Source organism: Bufo gargarizans, chromosome 5 (assembly GCF_014858855.1).
Source record: "Bufo gargarizans isolate SCDJY-AF-19 chromosome 5, ASM1485885v1, whole genome shotgun sequence".
Taxonomy (NCBI): domain Eukaryota; kingdom Metazoa; phylum Chordata; class Amphibia; order Anura; family Bufonidae; genus Bufo; species Bufo gargarizans.
In genome coordinates, this window is record NC_058084.1 from 232,751,716 (window position 1) to 232,772,958 (window position 21,243).

General features: G+C 44.5%; 1 protein-coding gene across 2 annotated transcripts in view; it reads right to left on the reverse strand.

Annotated features, from left to right (window-relative positions):
* Positions 1-21,243, reverse strand: part of GALNT1 (polypeptide N-acetylgalactosaminyltransferase 1) — a 554,146-nt gene that overhangs the window by 320,056 nt on the left and 212,847 nt on the right. For both annotated transcript variants that reach the window (XM_044293081.1, XM_044293083.1), the window contains one exon: positions 3,738-3,904. In XM_044293081.1, coding sequence (XP_044149016.1) covers positions 3,738-3,904 — 167 coding nt within the window. The remainder of the gene's footprint in view (positions 1-3,737; positions 3,905-21,243) is intronic.

Genomic DNA, 21,243 nt, shown 5'->3' on the forward strand with positions numbered 1-21,243 from the left:
CCTCAAGGTATTCTAAATTGATTTTACAAACTTTGTTAACCCTTTAGGATTAGCAAAAGAGTTATTGGCAAATGGGGATGAAATTTGAGAATTTTATTTTTTTTGCCAAATTTTCCCTTTTAACCCATTTTTTCCACTAACAAAGCAAGGGTTAACAGCCAAACATGACTGTATCTTTATTGCCCTGACTCTGCCGTTTACAGAAACACCCCATATGTGGTCGTACACTACTGTAAGGCCACACGGCGGGGCATAGAGGGAACGGAGCACCGTGTGGTTTTTGGAGGGCTGATTTTTATGGATCGATTTATTTACACAGTGTCCTGTTTCAACCCCCCTGATGCACCCCTGGAGTAGAAACTCCCTAAAAGTGACCCCATTTTGGAAACTTCGGGATAAGGTGGCGTTTTTTGGGGGACTATTTTTAGGGTACATATGATTTTTGGTTGCATATATTACATTTTTGTGAGGCAAGGTTACCAAAAATTGAAATTCTAGAATTTCATCTCCATTTGCCATAAACTGTTGAGCAACACCTAAAGGGTTAATAAAGTTTTGAATACCTTGAGAGGTGTAGTTTCGTAGATGGGGTCACTTTTAGGGAGTTTTTACTCTAGGGGGGCATCAGGGGGGCTTCAAAAGGGACATGGTGTCAATAAAAAAGGCCATCAAAATCGTCCTTACTTTTGCGCCTCCCTTTTACTGATACAGCAGTTTACGACCACAAATGTGGCGTTTCTGTAAACCGCAGTATCAGGGTAATAAATATAAAGCGGTTTTGGCACATGTTTTTATTTTTTTAAGTATTTTTTTATTTTTTGACAGTTAAATCTGGTGGGTTAGGTCATGGGGTATTTTTATAGAGGAGATTCTTACGGACTTGGCGATACCTAATACCTTTTTTTTTATAATTATATAGGTTTTAGACTATAAAGAGTCATTTTTTTTTTTAGCCGATTATCTTCTGTGGGGGCTTATTTTTTGCGGGATGAGAGGACGGTTTTATTAGCACTACTTTGGATGCTATATGACTTTTTGATTGTTTGCTATTCAACTTTTTGTTATGTAAGGTGACCTGGAGGGGGAGGGCAAGGAGGCCGCGTTGATTTTTCCGCACAGTCCCACAAGCAGACGTGGATCTGGCGGCAAGGGACTGGAACAAGGGGATACTAGTATAAAAGTTATCCACGTAAAAGATGGTAACCCTTATCTAGCAATGGGTACATAAGGTTCCACACAAGTTTTACGGTAACACCCAGAGTGGGGGGACATTCTTGGGGTTGAATTCGGGAATCTCGCCCCTCGTAGACACGAAACTTGTAAGTGTACCCTGAGGAACGCTTGGAGGGCACATACTGGCGGAAAATGAGTCTCCCCTTGAACGCAATGAGAGACTCATCAACCGAGACCTCCCTTCCAGGTACATAGGCCTCCATGAATTTGGCCCCGAAGAGATCGATGACCGGCCGTATCTTATACAGATGGTCATGGGAAGGATCACTTCAGGGGGGGACATGCTGCATTATCTGAATAATGCAGACATTTCCGGATGGCCTCAAACCGGGAGTGTGTCATGGCCATACTGTAAAGTGGGGTCTGGTAGAGGACGTCCCCACTCCAGTACAGCCTGACACTGGGTTTCTTGACCAGGCCCATATGCATTTCCTCATCTCGGCTGCACTGACCGGCGTCCAGCCACCGGGCCTGGCCAAAAAGGAGCCCGGGTGTTGAGCAACGAAGTGTTGGGTGTACAGGTTCGTCTGCTCCACCATCAGATTTACCAGTGGGTCACTGAAATAAAATGACAAAAAGTCAGCCCACTGTGGAAATCTGGATTCCTGATTGGCCTACAAAATCAGAAATCACAGGCTTGTATCGCTCTGGGGTACACCAGACAAGTTCACCGGCAGGGTGCTCCGGTGGATTTAACTGGCGGGCCGAAAAACTAGTACGAGCCCCAGAGCTGCTCGTACTAGGGTGGGTCACAGGGTCCCTAACATGGTGGTCCCCTTGCTCTGTCTGGCAGGGTCTCCGCCACCTTGGGGGCTCATCATCATCACTAGTTGATGAGGACGATGCAGATAACAACAGGAAAGTTGGGTCATCCACATCCTCACTGGGACTCTCGGAGTCGGAGGCAAGCTGGGCGTATGCCTCCTCGGCTGAGAACATCCAGGGGGCCATAGGAGAGCGTGTGTGTCTGCGTGTGTACGTGTGTGTGTAAATCTTTATTTGGTGTGCATGTGTGTGGGGGCACGGGTGTTCGCAAACTCCCCCTAAAACTAACAGAAAAAAAAAAAGGGCAAAAAATGTGAAAAAAAAATTATTCTAAACCGATGATCAACCGTCCGAAGTTGATCAGAGGTGGGGTGTGCAATGCGCTAACAGTGGCCGGACGCTAAGAGTGCCAGCCACAGCCAGCGTACACAAAAAAGACATAAGCGGCAGCACCCCTGGGGGGTCTAGGGTCACACAGCTGTGCTGTGGACCCCAGACATCCTAACTTAGGGTGATGCAATCAAAGTTTTTCAAACTAACTTTCCCTTTATTTTCCCTGCCTAGCCCAACCTTTCCCTAAAGTACCTGCTGTTCAGATGGGGGGTGCTGGGGCACAGATCGGGTCCTGGGGGGCATAGATGGGGTGATGCTGGCACAAATCCACGAGGTGCAGGCAGCGCTCCTCTCTCCTCTGGCTCCGGGACACAAAAGGAGGAGGAGAGGTGCTGGCAACATTTGAATCTGCCGCCGGCCCGCCCACCAACCTATCAGAGGCGATCCTGAGAGGTGATGTCACCATTACCTCTCAGGATCGCAGGATGGCGATTGGTGGGGTAAAATCACACCACCACCATCACCATCTTGTTCCGGGTTATCGGGTCTTCAGAGACCCCGAATTAGCCGGAAACACAGAAAACCGCAGGTCTGAATTGACCTGCGGTTTTCTGAGATCGCCGACATGGGGGGGAAGGGGTCAGGACCCCTCGGCGCATTTAGCCTAGGTGCCTGCTCAATGATTTGAGCAGGCACCGGGTTCCGCTCAACGCCCGCCGGTGATCGGAACCATACATGATGTACCGGTACGTCATGTTTCCTTAAAGGGAACCTGTCACCAGTTTTATGGTGTCCTAACTAAGGGCAACATAAATAAGTGACTGATTCGCTTAGCAAAATGCTGGGTAACTTTCTTTAATTGACCCAGTCAATCTGCCAACATCTTGTATTGAAAAGCTCCAGCTGATAATGACGAGTCATGAATATTCATGAGCTCCTGACTCTCCCCGCCCACCTTCTGCTGAATGACAGTTTGTTTCCATAGGAATCAACAGCAGGTGAGCAGGGGAGTGGCTATAGCTCTGGATTAAATATACGCTGGACTCAATGACATCACGCCAGACTCGAATCAGCTCATTAGCATGCGGCATCTTTGTGTGTATATTATGAGGTAACCATCTGTCACACCAGTAAGTGAATACATCTAAGGTACTTTTTAGTAGTTAATGATTGTATATAATTAGTTAGATTATAATCAAATATCCACATGACAGGTTCCCTTTAAGTACCAGGATAACATGACGTATTGGTACGGCATGTGTCCTGTAGAGGTTAAAAACAGGAGTCACAGAGTGTTATCTATACAGAGGAGGCTCCAACTTTAAATAAACATTTTTCTCTGATGGCTGCCTTTCTGGAGGTACTGCTTCTAAGACTGGATGATAAATCTGTTTTCCGACACTAACCTCTCTCACTGGCATCGTCCACAAGTACAATCTCTTCAAGAAGATGTTGCGGTGACCTATTTATAACACTGTGCACAGTCCTTAATAAGGTTGTCCAGGCTTCATTGTGAAACACTATCACAACACTTGTGGTTGGTAAATTATCTGGATAGACCTTTGTTTTACATCTGAAGAGAAAACCAAAAATGAATCAATCAAATTTTAGAACAAGTTTACAATTAAAAGACAAAGACATTTACATCCCAGTATAAAACGAGATTTGTAAAACTGAAACCAGAAATAGATGTCTGAATGTCCAACTAAAGTATTCCGAAGAACAAACAGATCATTTGGCAAATAAATTTTAACAAGAAATGACTGTCTAGCTTTAACAGAAACAGAGGAAATGAATATAATTAGGACCTGACCTGGGTAAGGTAATTTTACTAGTTTATTTACAAATGCCTATTCAGGCAATAGAACCTGTCTTGACCCAGGTATAAATTAATACTTCACTTTTATTTGAATACAAGTAAAACCTAAATGCTAAGTGTGTGCGAGGTGCACTCTTAAATTGAACTTTAACAGAACCAAAAAATTTCAAGGGGTGTTAAAAACACAGTACACCACTTCACTGATCGGTGTATTGCTTTGACAATTAGGCGGGGTGAAGAGATGTGCACTCTCTCTCACCCTTACCACTGTAAGGGCAGAACACTACTGTACCACCACCCGCTGTGACTCTGTCAGCTGAGAATGGTTGTGATAACAACCATATAAAGTGGTGGGAGAAATGGAAATATTAACCCACTATGTGAATGGCGCATAAAGCGTCTCAGTTGATCTCAGACTGGGATTAGTGGCAACTAACACCACAACACAAACTCGGCACACAGCAGCCAAAACCACAAATAACTTGATTGCTAAACCAAACCAAACAACGTTGGCCAGCCTGACAGCTAGTTGCTGGTTAACAGTGGAGTGGTGCACAGCGAGTAAAAACTAAAACTGCCCTGGCCACCTGGGGGTTTAAATAGCGTGTAAACTAATTGACAGGTTAGCCAGCCTATCAGTTACAAAGGACAAAGCACTGCCAACCAATAGTGTCCTTAGACACACCCCTACAATCTGATTGGAGTGCCGGACACCATTGCCCACTATACGCATCCTCAGAAAAAAAAAACGTTATCAGTCTTCATCCTTAAACATTGGCACACTCTCTCACCGCGCACGGACTTAGACTGAGCCAAACACCGTCGCCCACTATACGCGTCATCAATGACGCGCTGCACCCGAAGTGCCTGCGCAAACACTTGGAAAACATCCACTGGTACTGTAAGATTGAGCAATAGCTGCGCTATCTACTGTATGGCTGCGCACGAACTCAGGCCCCGTAAAGGAGGACCTGTGCAGTGAGACAACACACCAACATCCAAAGACGAAAACGGACATTTGCAAAAGTGGACGTATGCCTCACAATACAGCGCTGCGCATAAGCACTACCTGGTTTAAGTAATGTGCAGTAGGCTACTAGGCATATGCCTGCTGACAGACAGAAAACAGAAAAAATATATATATATAATTGTGCTATTGCACAAGCATTCACATCAATAACTGGGACTTAGCCAAGTGAAGATGGCATTGAGACTTAGCCAAGTAGGGGTGAAACTACTACATGATGACACGTCGTCTGCACCATCAGGACAAAGTGATTGAAGGAATGACATTAGTATTGGTGGCAGTGAATATGCATTTTGTCCAAAACAAGTGTCAGTATTTTCATTATTATTATTACTAATAAACTGACACTAGATGTTCCAGCAAAGCCCTTCATTATTAGTCAAACCAGTGGATGGGGTACTCAAAACCTCTTGGCTCAATCTCTGGATACTAATATAGGTGTCAGTAGACACTTAAATTGCAGAAATAGAAAAATATAAAACACACAACAGAACAACAAACTACAGACCCTCCTTAGTTATCAAAGAAAAGCAGTGAAGGCAAAACCTTCCTTGAGCCCTTTGGGACAGACTATCTAGCCGATAGATCCACCCAGGGCTGTGGAGTCGGAGTCTGAGTTGAGAAGTCGGAGGCAATTTTGGGTACCTGGAGTCGGAGTTGACAAAAAATGAAACTACTCCGACTCCGACTCCTACTAGATTTAAATTGGAATAAAAATTTAAAAAGCGAGTTTAAATGTCCCAATTCACAAAAAGTTATAATTAATTACCGTATTTTTCGCCCTATAAGATGCACCTAGGTTTTTAACCTCCTCACGACCGCCGTACGCAGGATTGCGTCTTCTCGGCGGTCGTGCTCTTCTGGGTGGACGCGCCGGTGCGTCCTCTCGCGAGACGCAAGATTTCCGGGTATGCCGGCCCGCGCATCGCGGGCCGGCAAAATTCAAAGAAGAAGTTTGTCATCAACCTGCCGGCCACGATCATTGGCTGGCAGGTTGAGGATTTTCAAAAAATCCAATCAGCAGCCATTTAACCCATCATATTAGTAAATATGATGGGGTTATATGGCTGCTGTGCTCCTCTGCTCCTTCTTTTGGTCGGTTGGTTCCAGCAGAGGAGCACACATCACTGTGATACACTTAGCCCCCAGATCACCCCAATTAACCCTTTGATCACCCCTTCTTGCCCCTGTCAATCACTAGTGAAAAGGAAAAAAGTGATCAGTGCAAACTCTCACTTTTTTTTTTTTCACTGGTATTGACCGTTAGGTTTTAGGTATAGTTTAGGTCCCTTGGTTAGGTAGTTAGCGATCAGTTAGCGCCCAGCCCACCGCACCGCAGTCCGTTATTCGCTGATTAGCGTATCGCTAATCAGCATTTGTACTTTTATAGCATCTCAAAGTGATCAAAACTGATCACGGTCAAATCTATAATTGTATTAGTGTCATTTTAGTTCGCCCTCCACCCAAAACGCAGTGTTTGCCCGATCAAGCCTGATCGGTTGCCCACACGTGCGTTCGCCCACGCCCGCCCCACCGCAGTGACAAAAAAAATATTTTTTTTTGATCACTGCACATTCACTTTACACGCACTGCGGCGATAAAAAAATCAGTTTTGATATTTTTTTTATCAACCGCAGCGGCCTCCGGTACTTCGCTAGCCTCCCCTTTGTAAGACAGGCTTGCTTTTTTTTTCTTGGGTAGTCTCAGGGAATACCCCTAAATTTAGTTGCCCAAATGTCTAACAGGGGGTATTCTTCTGAAGAGGCCTACAGGCTTCTGACCCAGTCGGATGAGGAGTGGGAACCCTCATCTGATGAATCCAGCGGGTCAGAATACGAACCTGTAGAAAGCAGTGGCTCTCTGACCCAAAGTTCGGACGAGGAGGCTGAGGTCCCTGATAGCACCAGGCGTACCCGGCCCCGTGTCGCTAGACCGCAGGTTGCGCAGGATCCGCTTCAAGAGCAGCAGAGTGGGGCTGGTGCTGTCGGATTACGTGGTGAGGCATACACCAGCAGCCCAGCCCTTCCTGGACCTAGTACCAGCACTGCCGTACAACCTGGTGAAGTAGCGAGCACCAGAAGGGCAGTTGAAGCTGGTACGGTGGCATGTGCAGTAGTGACCCCGTCGCAGCCACCGCAAAGACGTGCCCGTAGAGCCCCTAGAATCCCAGAGGTGCTGGCAAACCCTGATTGGCAGTCCCCAACTTCAGCCGCACCTGTAGTTTTCCCTTTCACTGCCCAGTCTGGAGTTCGGGTTGAGACAGCTCAGATCGGTTCGGCCCTGGGATTTTTTGAGCTGTTCTTGACTGCGGAGCTCTTAGACTTAGTTGTGGCCGAAACAAACAGATATGCCACACAATTTATAACCGCTAACCCGGGAAGCTCTTATGCCCAGTCTTTCCGGTGGAAACCAGTCCAAGTTTCCGAAATTAAAACTTTTCTGGGCCTCCTCCTCAACATGGGCCTGACAAAAAAGCATAAATTGCGGTCATATTGGTCCACGAACCCAATTCATCACATGCCCATGTTCTCTGCTGCTATGTCCAGGACACGATTTGAGACCATCCTGCGTTTCCTGCACTTTAGTGATAACAGCACCTCCCGTCCCAGAGGCCACCCTGCTTTTGACCGGCTCCACAAAATTCGGCCCCTCATAGACCATTTCAACCTGAAATTTGCAGATTTGTATACCCCTGAGCAAAACATCTGCATAGACGAGTCCCTGATACATTTTACCGGGCGCCTTGGCTTCAAACAATACATCCCAAGCAAGTGCGCCCGGTATGGGGTCAAATTCTATAAGCTCTGTGAAAGGGCCACAGGCTATACCCACAAATTTCAGATCTATGAGGGAAAAGATCAGACCCTGGAGCCGGTCGGTTGCCCTGACTACCTGGGGAGCAGTGGGAAGACAGTCTGGGACTTGGTGTCACCCTTATTCGGCAAGGGGTACCATCTTTATGTGGACAATTTTTACACAAGTGTGGCCCTCTTTAGGCATTTGTTTCTAGAACGGATTGGCGCCTGTGGTACCGCGCGAACTAGTCGCGCGGGCTTCCCCCAACGGCTCGTTACCACCCGTCTTGCAAGGGGGCAGAGGGCCGCACTGTGTAACGAAGAACTGCTCGCGGTGAAATGGAGAGACAAGCGTGACGTTTACATGCTCTCCTCCATTCACGCAGACACGATAATCCAAATTGAGCGAGCAACCCGTGTCATTGAAAAGCCCCCCTCAGTCCACGACTATAACCTTAACATGGGAGCGGTGGACTTCAATGACCAGATGTTGGCTCCGTATTTAGTGTCCCGCAGAACCAGACGCTGGTAAAAGAAGGTGTCTGTATATTTAATTCAATTGGCTCTGTACAATAGTTTTGTTCTCTACAGTAAGGCTGGGAGAACTGGATCCTTCCTCAAATTTCAGGAAGAGATCATCGCGAACCTCCTGTACCCAGGAGGTTCCGTGGCCCCATCCACCAGTGTAGTTAGCCGTCTACAAGAGCGACATTTCCCCAGTGTCGTTCCTGGTACCTCAAACCGACCGCCACCCCGAAAAAAATGTTGTGTCTGTAGCAGGAGTGGAATAAGGCGTGACACCCGCTATTTCTGTCCTGACTGTCCTGACCACCCTGCCCTATGCTTTGGAGAGTGTTTCCGGAAGTACCACTCACAGGTACACTATTAGCATAGGGATCATCTCACCAGGACAGGCACACAGGGCTATTAGGGCCCATTCACTCACAGCTGCTGCAAACATCTCCTTTCACATGGGACAAAGTGCATAACGCACTTCGCCACATCTTTGGGCGATTTGCGCTTTGCACATTGACCCATGGGGAAGGAGAGGTTTGTTCTATAAAGGTTAAATAAAAATAAAAAACAGTAAGCAAACACGTTAATGTTTAGTTCAAAAAGTTAAAGTTTACATGTTCTGTTCCAAAGTTAATAAAATTATTGCGTTGTGGCCTGTTTTCTTCTTTTTTATGTTTTTTTACCTTCCAGGTGGACCAACCGATCTACTAGCTGCAGCACCGATGTGCATTCTGACAGAAGCATTGCGCTGCTGTCAGATTACACGCAAGTCGGTGTATGCGGGGCTGCAAGACGGGATTTTCTCCTCTGCAGTGACAGATACATTTGCCAAGGCATACGAGCTGAGGAGGAGGCGGCGTTCCTATGCTTTGGCAAACACTTTGTATATATCGGCAATGATTTATTCATCCACATCGATTGATGCCAATGGAGAAATCTGGTTTGCCAGGGCATACGAGCTAAGTGGGTATGGATGTAGGGCGGAGCTCCTATGTCCTGGCAGACGCCTTTCCCCTCCATTTTTTTTTGGGGCAGAGATTTTTTCATCCACATTGATCGATGCGAATGAAGAAATCTGTGCCGTTCATTTTTTTCTTTCAGCCCAGAGGCTGAACGGAAAAAAAAAAATCTCATTACCTGTATGCTCAATATAAGGAGAATAGCAGAAACTCCTAATGCTGGCCATACATGTAATGATTGCGGAGACCCTCAAATGCCAGGGCAGTACAAACACCCCACAACTGACCCCATTTTGGAAAGAAGACACCCCAAGGTATTTGCTGAGGGGCATATTGAGTCCATGAAAGATTGAAATTTTTGTCCTAAGTTAGCGGAAAGTGAGACTTTGTGAGAAAAAACAAAAAAAAATCAATTTCCGCTAACTTATGCGAAAAAAAAAATATACTATGAACTTGCCAGGCCCCTCATTGAATACCTTGGGGTGTCTTCTTTCCAAAGTGGGGTCACATGTGGGGTATTTATACTGCCCTGGCTTTTTAGGGGCCCTAAAGCGTGAGAAGAAGTCTGGGATCCAAATGTCTAAAAATGCCCTCCTAAAAGGAATTTGGGCACCTTTGCGCATCTAGGCTGCAAAAAAGTGTCACACATCTGGTATCGCCGTACTCGAGAGAAGTTGGGGAATGTGTTTTGGGGTGTCATTTTACATATACCCATGCTGGGTGAGATAAACATCTTGATCAAATGCCAACTTTGTATAAAAAAATGGGAAAAGTTGTCTTTTGCCAACATATTTCTCTCACCCAGCATGGGTATATGTAAAATGACACCCCAAAACACATTCCCCAACTTCTCCTGAGTACGGCGATACCAGATGTGTGACACTTTTTTGATGCCAAGGTGGGCAAAGGGGCACATATTCCAAAGTGCACCTTTCGGATTTCGCAGGCCATTTTTTACACATTTTGATTGCAAAGTACTTCTCACACATATGGGTCCCTAAATTGCCAGGGCAGTATAACTACGCCACAAGTGACCCCATTTTGGAAAGAAGACACCCCAAGGTATTCCGTGAGGGGCATGGCGAGTTCCTAGAATTTTTTATTTTTTGTCGCAAGTTAGTGGAATATGAGACTTTGTAAGGAAAAAAAGAGGAAAAAAAATCATCATTTTCCACTAACTTGTGACAAGAAAAAAAAAAAAAATTCTAGGAACTAGCAGTGCCCCTCACGGAATACCTTGGGGTGTCTTCTTTCCAAAATGGGGTCACTTGTGGCGTAGTTATACTGCCCTGGCAATTTAGGGGCCCAAATGTGTGAGAAGTACTTTGCAATCAAAATGTGTAAAAAATGACCGGCGAAACCCGAAAGGTGCACTTTGGAATATGTGCCCCTTTGGCCACCTAGGCTGCAATAAAGTGTCACACATCTGGTATCGCTGTACTCAGGAGAAGTTGGGGAATGTGTTTTGGGGTGTCATTTTACATATACCCATGCTGGGTGAGAAAAATATCTTGGTCAAATGCCAACTTTGTATAAAAAAATGGGAAAAGTTGTCTTTTGCCAAGATATTTGGACACAGTCTCCACACGGATAAGTACCACTACATTAGATTTAAGCCAGGTAGTTCTAGGCAGTGCGGGGCGAAAAACTGTGGACTAATGCGTCCTTCAGGTTTCTACCTCGACGGTAAGTGACACTAGGATTCTGCGTGATAACTGTACTTAGGTCATTACCCGCCCACAATACCTGCCAGTGTTTCTTCAGAATACGAAACACCCGGTTGTTTTGGGCATCGTAGGTGCCAATACATCTGACAACATGTGTTTTGGGGTCTTTGGATTCAGCTCTTAATTCCATCCTATCGGTATTCTTTGCCCTAATATAGGCCTGATGCACGACCTTTTTAGGGTATCCCTTTTTTTTCTGATGATGCGTATAGTGAGCGACGGTGTCCGGCACTCCAATCAGATTGTAGGGGTGTGTCTAAGGACACTATTGGTTGGCAGTGCTTTGTCCTTTGTAACTGATAGGATGGCTAACCTGTCAATTAGTTTACACACTAATTACACACCATGTGACTGGGGTCACTCATGGCTGCCCATTAACCCCTGAAGAAGCCAGAATACTGGTGAAACATGTCGGGGGGCAGTGTTAGTTTTTAATCGCTGTGCACCACTCCACTGTTAACCAGCAACTAGCGGTCAGGCTGGCCGACGTTGTTTGGTTTAGCAATCAAATTAGTTGTGGTTTTGGCTACTGTGCACCGAGTCCGTGTTGCGGTGTTAATCCCAGTCTGAGATCAACTGAGACGCTTTATGCGCCATTCACATAGTGGGTTGATATTTCCATTTCTCCCACCACTCTATATGGTTGTTATCACAACCATTCTCAGCTGGCAGAGTCACCGCGGACGGTGGTACGGTAGTGTTCTGCCCTTACAGTGGTAAGGGTGAGAGATAGTGCACATTTCTTCACCCCGCCTAATTGTCAACGCAATACACCTATCAGTGAAGTGGTGTACTGTGTTTTTAACACCCCTTTAATTTTTTGGTTCTGTTTAAGTTCAATTAAAGAGTGCACCTCGCACACACTTAGCATTTAGGTTTTACTTGTATTCAAATAAAAGTGAAGTATTAATTTATACCTGGGTCAAGACAGGTTCTATTGCCCGGATAGGCATTTGTAAATAAACTAGAAACAGAGGAAAGCCACAGGAAGCAGATGGCAGCAAGGGTCTAATACAGATTTAATACAGAAGTATCCATGCAATGATTCATGTTCCTTATTTAATGCAAGCAGTGTTGGACTGGGGTACCTAGGGCCCACCTGTAAAATTTATTTTGGGGGCCCACCGTATGGATACATTCAAATATAATAAATAATCTAACAAGTTTTTTATATAAACATAGGCTGGTTGAGATGCTGTACATTGAATATATGTATGTAGTGCAGTAAGTCTAATGTGTCATGTGCCAGGGGGTGGGAGACTATGGGCCCACCTTGCTCAGGGGCCCACCGGGGAATTCCCTTGTACCCCTGTGGGCCAGTCCAAGCCTGAATGTAAGAGTCTTATGACCAAGAGTCATGGAAACTGATCGTGGTGAGGCTACAGGTATTTAATGCACCAATTGCAAAAAAAAAAAGGTTGGATGCTATGTAAAATGTAAATATATGTAAAATAATAACCAAATGCAATGAGACTCACATTTTAATCACAATAGATCATAGAACACATCAGATGTTTCAAGAGATGCGAAAGGCTGGAAAAGCGAGTGGTGATAAAAACAAAACAAAAAAAACATACAAATATGATATAAAAAAATCATTTTAGAGAGGAAGAGTCTGTCAGAAGCAAAGACAGGCAGAGATTCACAAATCTGCCAAAAATTGTAAAAACTTGTGGAACTATTTCAGAAGAACGTTCCTCAATATAAAATTGCAAATACTTTATTCATATCCCACCATCTACAGTACACAGTATCATCAAAAGAGTCAGATAATCTAGAGAAATCAATGTTCACAACAGACAAGGCCGACAGTCATTTTTGGATGCTCGTGATGTAGAGGCCCTCAGGAGACATTAAAACAGGCATGATTCTGTACTGGAAATCACTGCATAGGCTCAGGAACATGTCCACAAATCATTGTCTGTGAAAACAGTTTTCTGTGCAATCCACGAATGCAGGTTAAAGCTGTATCATGAAAAGAAGAAGCCATATCCAAATTGTTAAGAGAGAGAGAGGGAAGCACCAATTCAATATCAAGTAACTGACCAATCATGGGGTGCCTATATATGCTGAAACACAACATAACCAGCAAAAAAGACAGCATATATGAGAAACACAGATCACCATATACAAAATACAGTATAAGACGCAGGTTTTAGAAGAGAAAAATATTTTTGTTAATTCAAATTAATTAATATGTTATTCATACCTCAGAGGCCTAAGAAGACCCCCCCCCCCCCCCAATGTTAATCACACGTCAACTCAGTCCCTCAATGTTAAAATATATATATATATATATATGTATGTATATATTTATATTATTATTATTTTTTTTAATCCTTTATTATTTTCTGGAGCAAATATACAAGTTCTCATGTCAACCAGTTAAAATTTACAAATACACTTTATACACGTTAATACACTTGTTCCTTTTAACCCACCCCATCCCTTTTTCCCTTTTGTTTCCCTGCTGCGGGATCCGTCCTTATTTTAATATCTACCTTGATTTCTGTTTCCAAAAATTCCCAGTATAAGGGATCTTGCAAGCCTGAAGCAAGTAAGGGAGCCTGCCCCCTCGGGGGGCCATCACTCCAATTTCCTTGCCACTCTTCTATAGGCCTCAATAGTGTCTAGCAGAGCCCTCCATTCATAAAAACTAGGGCTATTCTTCGTACCCCAATATTTAATTATCAAGGCCTTTGCCACCATAAAACCTTCCATGCTTACTCGTAATTGGTAGGGGGTTAGCTCAGAGCGGGGGGAAAAGACCCAGTATTGCCTGCGTAAAACTTCGCTTCAATTTGATCTTATATCTTTTATATAATTCCTCATAAATACTAGTCCAAAACCCACACACTTCTGGACAATTCCATAGTAGGTGACCTAACTCCGCATTTTCTGATGAACATTTCCAACACAAGTCCTTCCTTTCCTTAAATATCTTGGCGAGGAAGGCGGGGGGGAAAGTATAGGCGGTGAACAATCTTGAACTGTATCAATCTGTATTTCTGAGAGATCAATACTTTTTTTATGTTTTGATATACCATATCCCATTCCAAGCTGTTCCCCTCACCCAATACAGCTTCCCAGCCTCCCTCACTTTTAAATATAGTTATTTCCCCCAAACAGTCCCGGAGTTTATGGTACATTGAGTGTAAGTTGAGTATCCTTAAATCTGAAAGAATAATCCAAAAAGGGGCTTGCCCTAATGGCCAATAAACTTTTATCCTGAGTGCTCATATATGCGTGACTAATTTGTGCATACCTATATCTAAGAAAGACGGTGTTACCTTTTATTAATTAATCTAAAGGAATAATATTACCGTGTGATATTATATGAGTTAAGCGTTTAATTCCGCGTGAATTCCAGTATTTATAATCTACAATTGACTTAAATTCTTTTAAATTATAATTGTGCCAAAGTGGGGTAAAATAAGTAGGGAATGTCTCACCCAGTAATTTTTTTATCTTATTCCAAACCTTATTTAGTGTATCGCTAATCAAACATTGTTTTTTCCTCATGTCCAAATGACCAGTCTCCAGGACAGAAAAAATATCCCCATATGGCCCCTGGAAATCCCTTGAGAGGATACCCAACAACAAAGCGGCCTGGCTTTCTGCCCTTCCCCCTCCCAAACACCACTTTATCTGTGCTGCAATATAGTATCCCTGGAGGAATGGAAGGGAAAGGCCACCCCTTCTCTCCGATATACAGAGATATTTTTGCTTAATTCTAACCCTTCCCCTCCCCCAGATTAAGTCGTTCATTAATTTGTCCACTAACCCAAAGATAGAATCATCAATCCATATCGGGCATGCTGTCAGAGGGTATAATGCAATAGGGAGGACCACCATCTTGATCAGTGCAATCCTTTCCTCCTGTGACAGAGGCAGCTTCTGCCAAGACCGGATCTTCTCCCTGATCTTATTAACCATAGGAGTTATATTTAAGGAATTATATCGAGACAGGTCCACACTTATACTGATACCCAGATATCGGATGGAATCAGTTAGTCCGAGTAACTTAATGCCTAAGGGCCTGTCAGGGGGCACTCGGACCAGAGGGAGAAGTTCAGATTTATCCCAGTTTACTTTATACCCCGATATCACCCCATATTCTTTCAAGATATTCATAACAGGTGTAACGTCTTTCCATCCCTGCCTCAGAAATACAAGAATGTCGTCCGCATATAGACTAATCTCATCTTCCTCTCCTCTCCCTCCAAATCCTATGATCTGATTATACTGCCGGATTTTACAAGCGAGAGGTTCCAGAGCTAGGGCAAATATCAGAGGTGAAAGGGGACAACCCTGCCGTGTACGTCGCTGTAGGGGAAGCTGTTCCAAGTCGATCCCATTTATCTTAACCCTGGCCCTAGAATCCAAATAAAGTAACTATCCATTTAATGAAATGTTCGCCCAAATTAATTTTATCCAAAGTCGGCCACAGGAAGGACCACTCCACCCTGTCAAAGGCCTTCTCAGCGTCCAAAGACAGGATGGAGCGATCCTCCCCCTCCCCAACATATACGTTAAGAAAGGCCCTGCAAATATTACATTGTATATCTCGTTTTGGGATGAAACCCGTCTGATCCGAATGGATCAGATGGTGAACAAGCCCCCTTAATCTGTTTACAAGTACTTTCGTTAATATATCTTGTAATCGGTATTAAGTAGCGAAATAGGGCGATACGCCCCCACCTCTGTCTTATCTTTATTTTTCTTCAGGATTAAGGAAATGGAGGCTTCCCTCAAGGAGGGGGGGAGTGAACCACTACTCCAAGATTCAGTAAACATTTGCAGAAGAAGAGGCAGTACGGTTTTGCGAAATGCTCTGTAAAATTCAAAAGGTATACCATCCCTGCCCGGAGCCGTATTGCCCTTTATACTGTCAACAGTTTTCTCCACCTCTTCAAGAGAAAGTGGCAAATTTAGTTTGGCACTATCTTGCCCGGAAAGGCAAGGGAGTGCCATACCTTAAAAAAAAAAAAGAGCCTGGGCTTCGTCATCCACCCCGAGGTCCGACCGATACACTTTAGTAAAGTGTTCTACGATGGCAGTTTTGATTTTAAAGCTGTCATTAGTTAGTACACCCATTGGCAGTTTTATTTTCATTATTGGGATTTGGGCCTTTTGAATAGCAATCGCCGATGCCAGCATTCTACCTGTCTTGCCTTTCTCAAAGAAATCTTGCTGTCCAGCAAAAAAGCATCTATGTTGCGCCTTTTCATAAAGAAAAGTCTGGTATTCCCTCTTTGTCTCCATTAGTAATGATCGAGTGCCATTCTCATTTTGTTTGGCCAAGGCCGCCTCAAGCGCCCCGACCCTCTCTACCAATTCCTTTTCAGTGTTGGCATATTCCGCCCTTTCCCGCATAATCCTCATACTATATGCCCCTCTTATCATTGACTTCAAGGAATCCCACACATAATGCACAGGTCCTTCTAAAAAAATTTGCATATTGTGATAAGTTCATTATTTTCTGTAATGTACTGATAAACATTACACTTTCATGTATTTTAGATTCATTACACACAACTGAAGTAGTTCAAGCCTTTTATTGTTTTAATATTGATGATTTTGGCATACAGCTCATGAAAACCCAAAATTCCTATCTAAAAAAATTAGCATGTTTCATCCGACCAATAAAAGAAAAGTGTTTTTAATACAAAAAAAGTCAACCTTCAAATAATTATGTTCAGTTATGCACTCAATACTTGGTCGGGAATCCTTTTGCAGAAATGACTGCTTCAATGCGGCGTGACATGGAGGCAATCAGCCTGTGGCACTGCTGAGGTGTTATGGAGGCCCAGGATGCTTCGATAGCGGCCTTAAGCTCATCCAGAGTGTTGGGTCTTGCGTCTCTCAACTTCCTCTTCCCAATATCCCACAGATTCTCTATGGGGTTCAGGTCAGGAGAGTTGGCAGGCCAATTGAGCACAGTAATACCATAGTCAGTAAACCATTTACCAGTGGTTTTGGCACTGTGAGCAGGTGCCAGGTCGTGCTGAAAAATTAAATCTTCATCTCCATAAAGCTTTTCAGCAGATGGAAGCATGAAGTGCTCCAAAAACTCCTGATAGCTAGCGGCATTGACCCTGCCCTTGATAAAACACAGTGGACCAACACCAGCAGCTGACATGGCACCCCAGACCATCACTGACTGTGGGTACTTGACACTGGACTTAAGGCATTTTGGCATTTCCCTCTCCCCAGTCTTCCTCCAGACTCTGGCACCTTGATTTCCGAATGACATGCAAAATTTGCTTTCATCCGAAAAAAGTACTTTGGACCACTGAGCAACAGTCCAGTGCTGCTTCTCTGTAGCCCAGGTCAGGCGCTTCTGCCGCTGTTTCTGGTTCAAAAGTGGCTTGACCTGGGGAATGCGGCACCTATAGCCCATTTCCTGCACATGCCTGTACACGGTGGCTCTGGATGTTTCTACTCCAGACTCAGTCCACTGCTTCCGCAGGTCCCCCAAGGTCTGGAATCGGTCTTTCTCCACAATCTTCCTCAGGGTCCGGTCACCTCTTCTCGTTGTGCAACGTTTTCTGCCACACTTTTTCCTTCCCATAGACTTCCCACTGAGGTGCCTTGATATAGCACTCTGGGAACAGCCTATTCGTTCAGAAATTTCTTTCTGTGTCTTACCCTCTTGCTTGAGGGTGTCAATGATGGCCTTCTGGACAGCAGTCAGGCCGGCAGTCTTACCCATGATTGCGGTTTTGAGTAATGAACCAGGCTGGGAGTTTTTAAAAGCCTCAGGAATCTTTTGCAGGTGTTTAGAGTTAATTAGTTGATTCAGATGATTAGGTTAATAGCTCGTTTAGAGAACCTTTTCATGATATGCTAATTTTTTTAGATAGGAAATTTGGGTTTTCATGAGCTGTATGCCAAAATCATCAATATTAAAACAATAAAAGGGTTGAACTACTTCAGTTGGTGTGTAATGAATCTAAAATATATGAAAGTCTAATGTTTATCAGTACATTACAGAAAATAATGAACTTTATCACAATATGCAATTTTTTTTTTAGAAGGACCTGTATGTGTGTGGATCCATAATTTAGTGCCCAGAATTCTGAAATGTCTTTCCCAATTTTTTCTTGGTCACCGATCACCTGTATCCAATGTGGATTTAGCCTAAAGTATTTTTTCCCCACGGGGGGTAGAGAGTCAGCCGTCGAAATTAACATTGGAGTATGATTGGATATACCATGTGGTTCGTACTTCATTTTTTGAATCAGTTCCGAAAATTCTGCAATTGCTAGAAATAGATCTATCCTAGACATGGCCCTGCAAGATCTACTAAAACAGGAGAAGGACGTTTTTTTCCCATACAAGAACTGCCACACATCTATAAGACCCATCTCCTGGCAGATCCCGCTAAGGATCGTGGGTTGATCATTCATACTCCCCGTTCCGCTATACTCGGATACCCTGTCCTTATTATCCATAATAGAATTAAAGTCTGCCGACACTAATATAGGACACGGATCCCACTTACATAAATACTCTGCAAGTTTCCTAAGTACTTCCGAGGAGAAAGGGGGAGGAATATATACAAACGCAAGTACGCATATCAGTCCCTTCCACCGGCCATATAGGAATACAAATCTTCCCTCTTTATCAATCCATTGATCATATGGCTCATAATCCACATTCCTATGTATGTAAACACTAACACCTCGTGAAAAGGCCGAGTAGTGGGAGTGGTATGCGTACTGCGTCCAAGGTTTTCGCATATATTTCAATTTTTCAACAGTAAAATGTGTCTCAATCAGCCCCACAATGGCAGGTAAATGTCCATTCCAGACAGACAAATACTGCAGATGACTGAGCCAGCATTTAAACAGAACATTTGAAATGAAAATTTTAAGGAAATGTGTCAAAAATGTCTGCCAGTTAAAACCAGATAGCAGTACACATCCTTTTTTTTCTAATCAGTTTTTATTTTTCAGATTTATTTCTATTTTTGAACATGATTATGGGAGCTGCCATCTTGCCTGAGCTGTTCTTATGAGCATTTAGAAAGTATTAAAGAAAACTGCCACAGACAATGGTCTAGAGGTCTCATTGACTTCTATGGAAGAGTTTTCTAGGCATGCTCTGTTATGGTGGGTTCACATGACACTTTTGCCATCTGTTTAACCGGCTCACGACCGCTGTACGCAGGATTGCGTCTTCTCGGCGGTCGTGCTGCTCTGGGTGGACGCGCCGTTCCGAGATTTCCGGGGAAGCCGGCCCGTGCATGCGCATCGCGGGCCGGCAAAAATCAAAGAAGAGGTTCATCATCAACCTGCCGGCCACGATCATTGGCTGGCAGGTTGATGATTTTCAAAAAAACCAATCAGAAGCCACATAACCCATCATATTAGTAAATATGATGGGGTTATATGGCTGCTGTGCTCCTCTGCTCCTTCTTTTGGTCGGTTGGTTCCAGCAGAGGAGCACACATCACTGTGAGTACCCACTACACCACACTTAGCCCCCAGATCACCTCCCAGCACCCAATTAACCCTTTGATCACCCCTTCTTGCCCCTGTCAATCACTAGTGAAAAGGAAAAAACTGATCAGTGCAAACTGTCCCTTTTTTTTTCCACTGGTATTGACTGTTAGGTTTTAGGTATAGTTTAGGTCCCTAATCAGCATTTGTACTTTTATAGTATCTGAAAGTGATCAAAACTGATCACGGTCAGATCTATAATTGTATTAGTGTCACTTTAGTTCGCCCTCCACCCAAAACGCAGTGTTTGCCCGATCAGGCCTGATCGGTCGCCCACACGTGCGTACGCCCACGCCCGCCCCACCGCAGTGACAAAAATTTTATTTATTTTTTTATCACTGCACATTCACTTTACACGCACTGCGGCGATAAAAAAATCAGTTTTGTTATTTTTTATCAACCGCAGCGGCCTCCGGTACTTCACTAGCCTCCCCTTTGTAAGACAGGCTTGCTTTTTTATTCTTGGGTAGTCTCAGGGAATACCCCTAAATTTAGTTGCCCAAATGTCTAACAGGGGGTATTCTTCTGAAGAGGCCTACAGGCTTCTGACCCAGTCGGATGAGGAATGGGAACCCTCATCTGACGAATCTAGCGGGTCAGAATACGAACCTGTAGAAAGCAGTGGCTCTCTGACCCAAAGTTCGGACGAGGAGGCTGAGGTCCCTGATAGCACCAGGCGTACCCGGCCCCGTGTCGCTAGACCGCAGGTTGCGCAGGATCCGCTTCAAGAGCAGCAGAGTGGGGCTGGTGCTGTCGGATTACGTGGTGAGGCATACACCAGCAGCGCAGCCCTTCCTGGACCTAGTACCAGCACTGCCATACAACCTGGTGAAGTGGCGAGCACCAGAAGGGCAGTTGAAGCTGGTACGGTGGCACGAGCAGTAGTGACCCCGTCGCAGCCACCGCAAAGACGTGCCCGTAGAGCCCCTAGAATCCCTGAGGTGCTGGCAAACCCTGATTGGCAGTCCCCAACTTCAGCCGCACCTGTAGTTTTCCCTTTGACTGCCCAGTCTGGAGTTCGGGTTGAGACAGCTCAGATCGGTTCGGCCCTGGGATTTTTTGAGCTGTTCTTGACTGCGGAGCTCTTGGACTTAGTCGTGGCCGAAACAAATCGGTATGCCACACAATTTATATCCGCCAACCCGGGAAGCTCTTATGCCCAGTCTTTCCGGTGGAAACCAGTCCAAGTTTCCGAAATTAAAACTTTTCTGGGCCTCCTCCTCAACATGGGTCTAACTAAAAAGCATGAATTGCGGTCATATTGGTCCACGAACCCAATTCATCACATGCCCATGTTCTCTGCTGCTATGTCCAGGACACGATTTGAGACGTTAGAAGGCTTAGGAGAATTTTCCAAAACCCAATTTTTAAGGACCAGTTCAGATCTGAAGTCACTTTGTGGGGCTTACATAATAGAAACCACCCCAAAAATTGCCACATTTTAGAAACTACACCCCTCAAGGTATTCAAAACTGATTTTACGAACTTTGTTAACCCTTTAGGTATTCCACAAGAATTAAAGGAAAATGGAGATGAAATTTCAGAATTTCACTTTTTGGCAG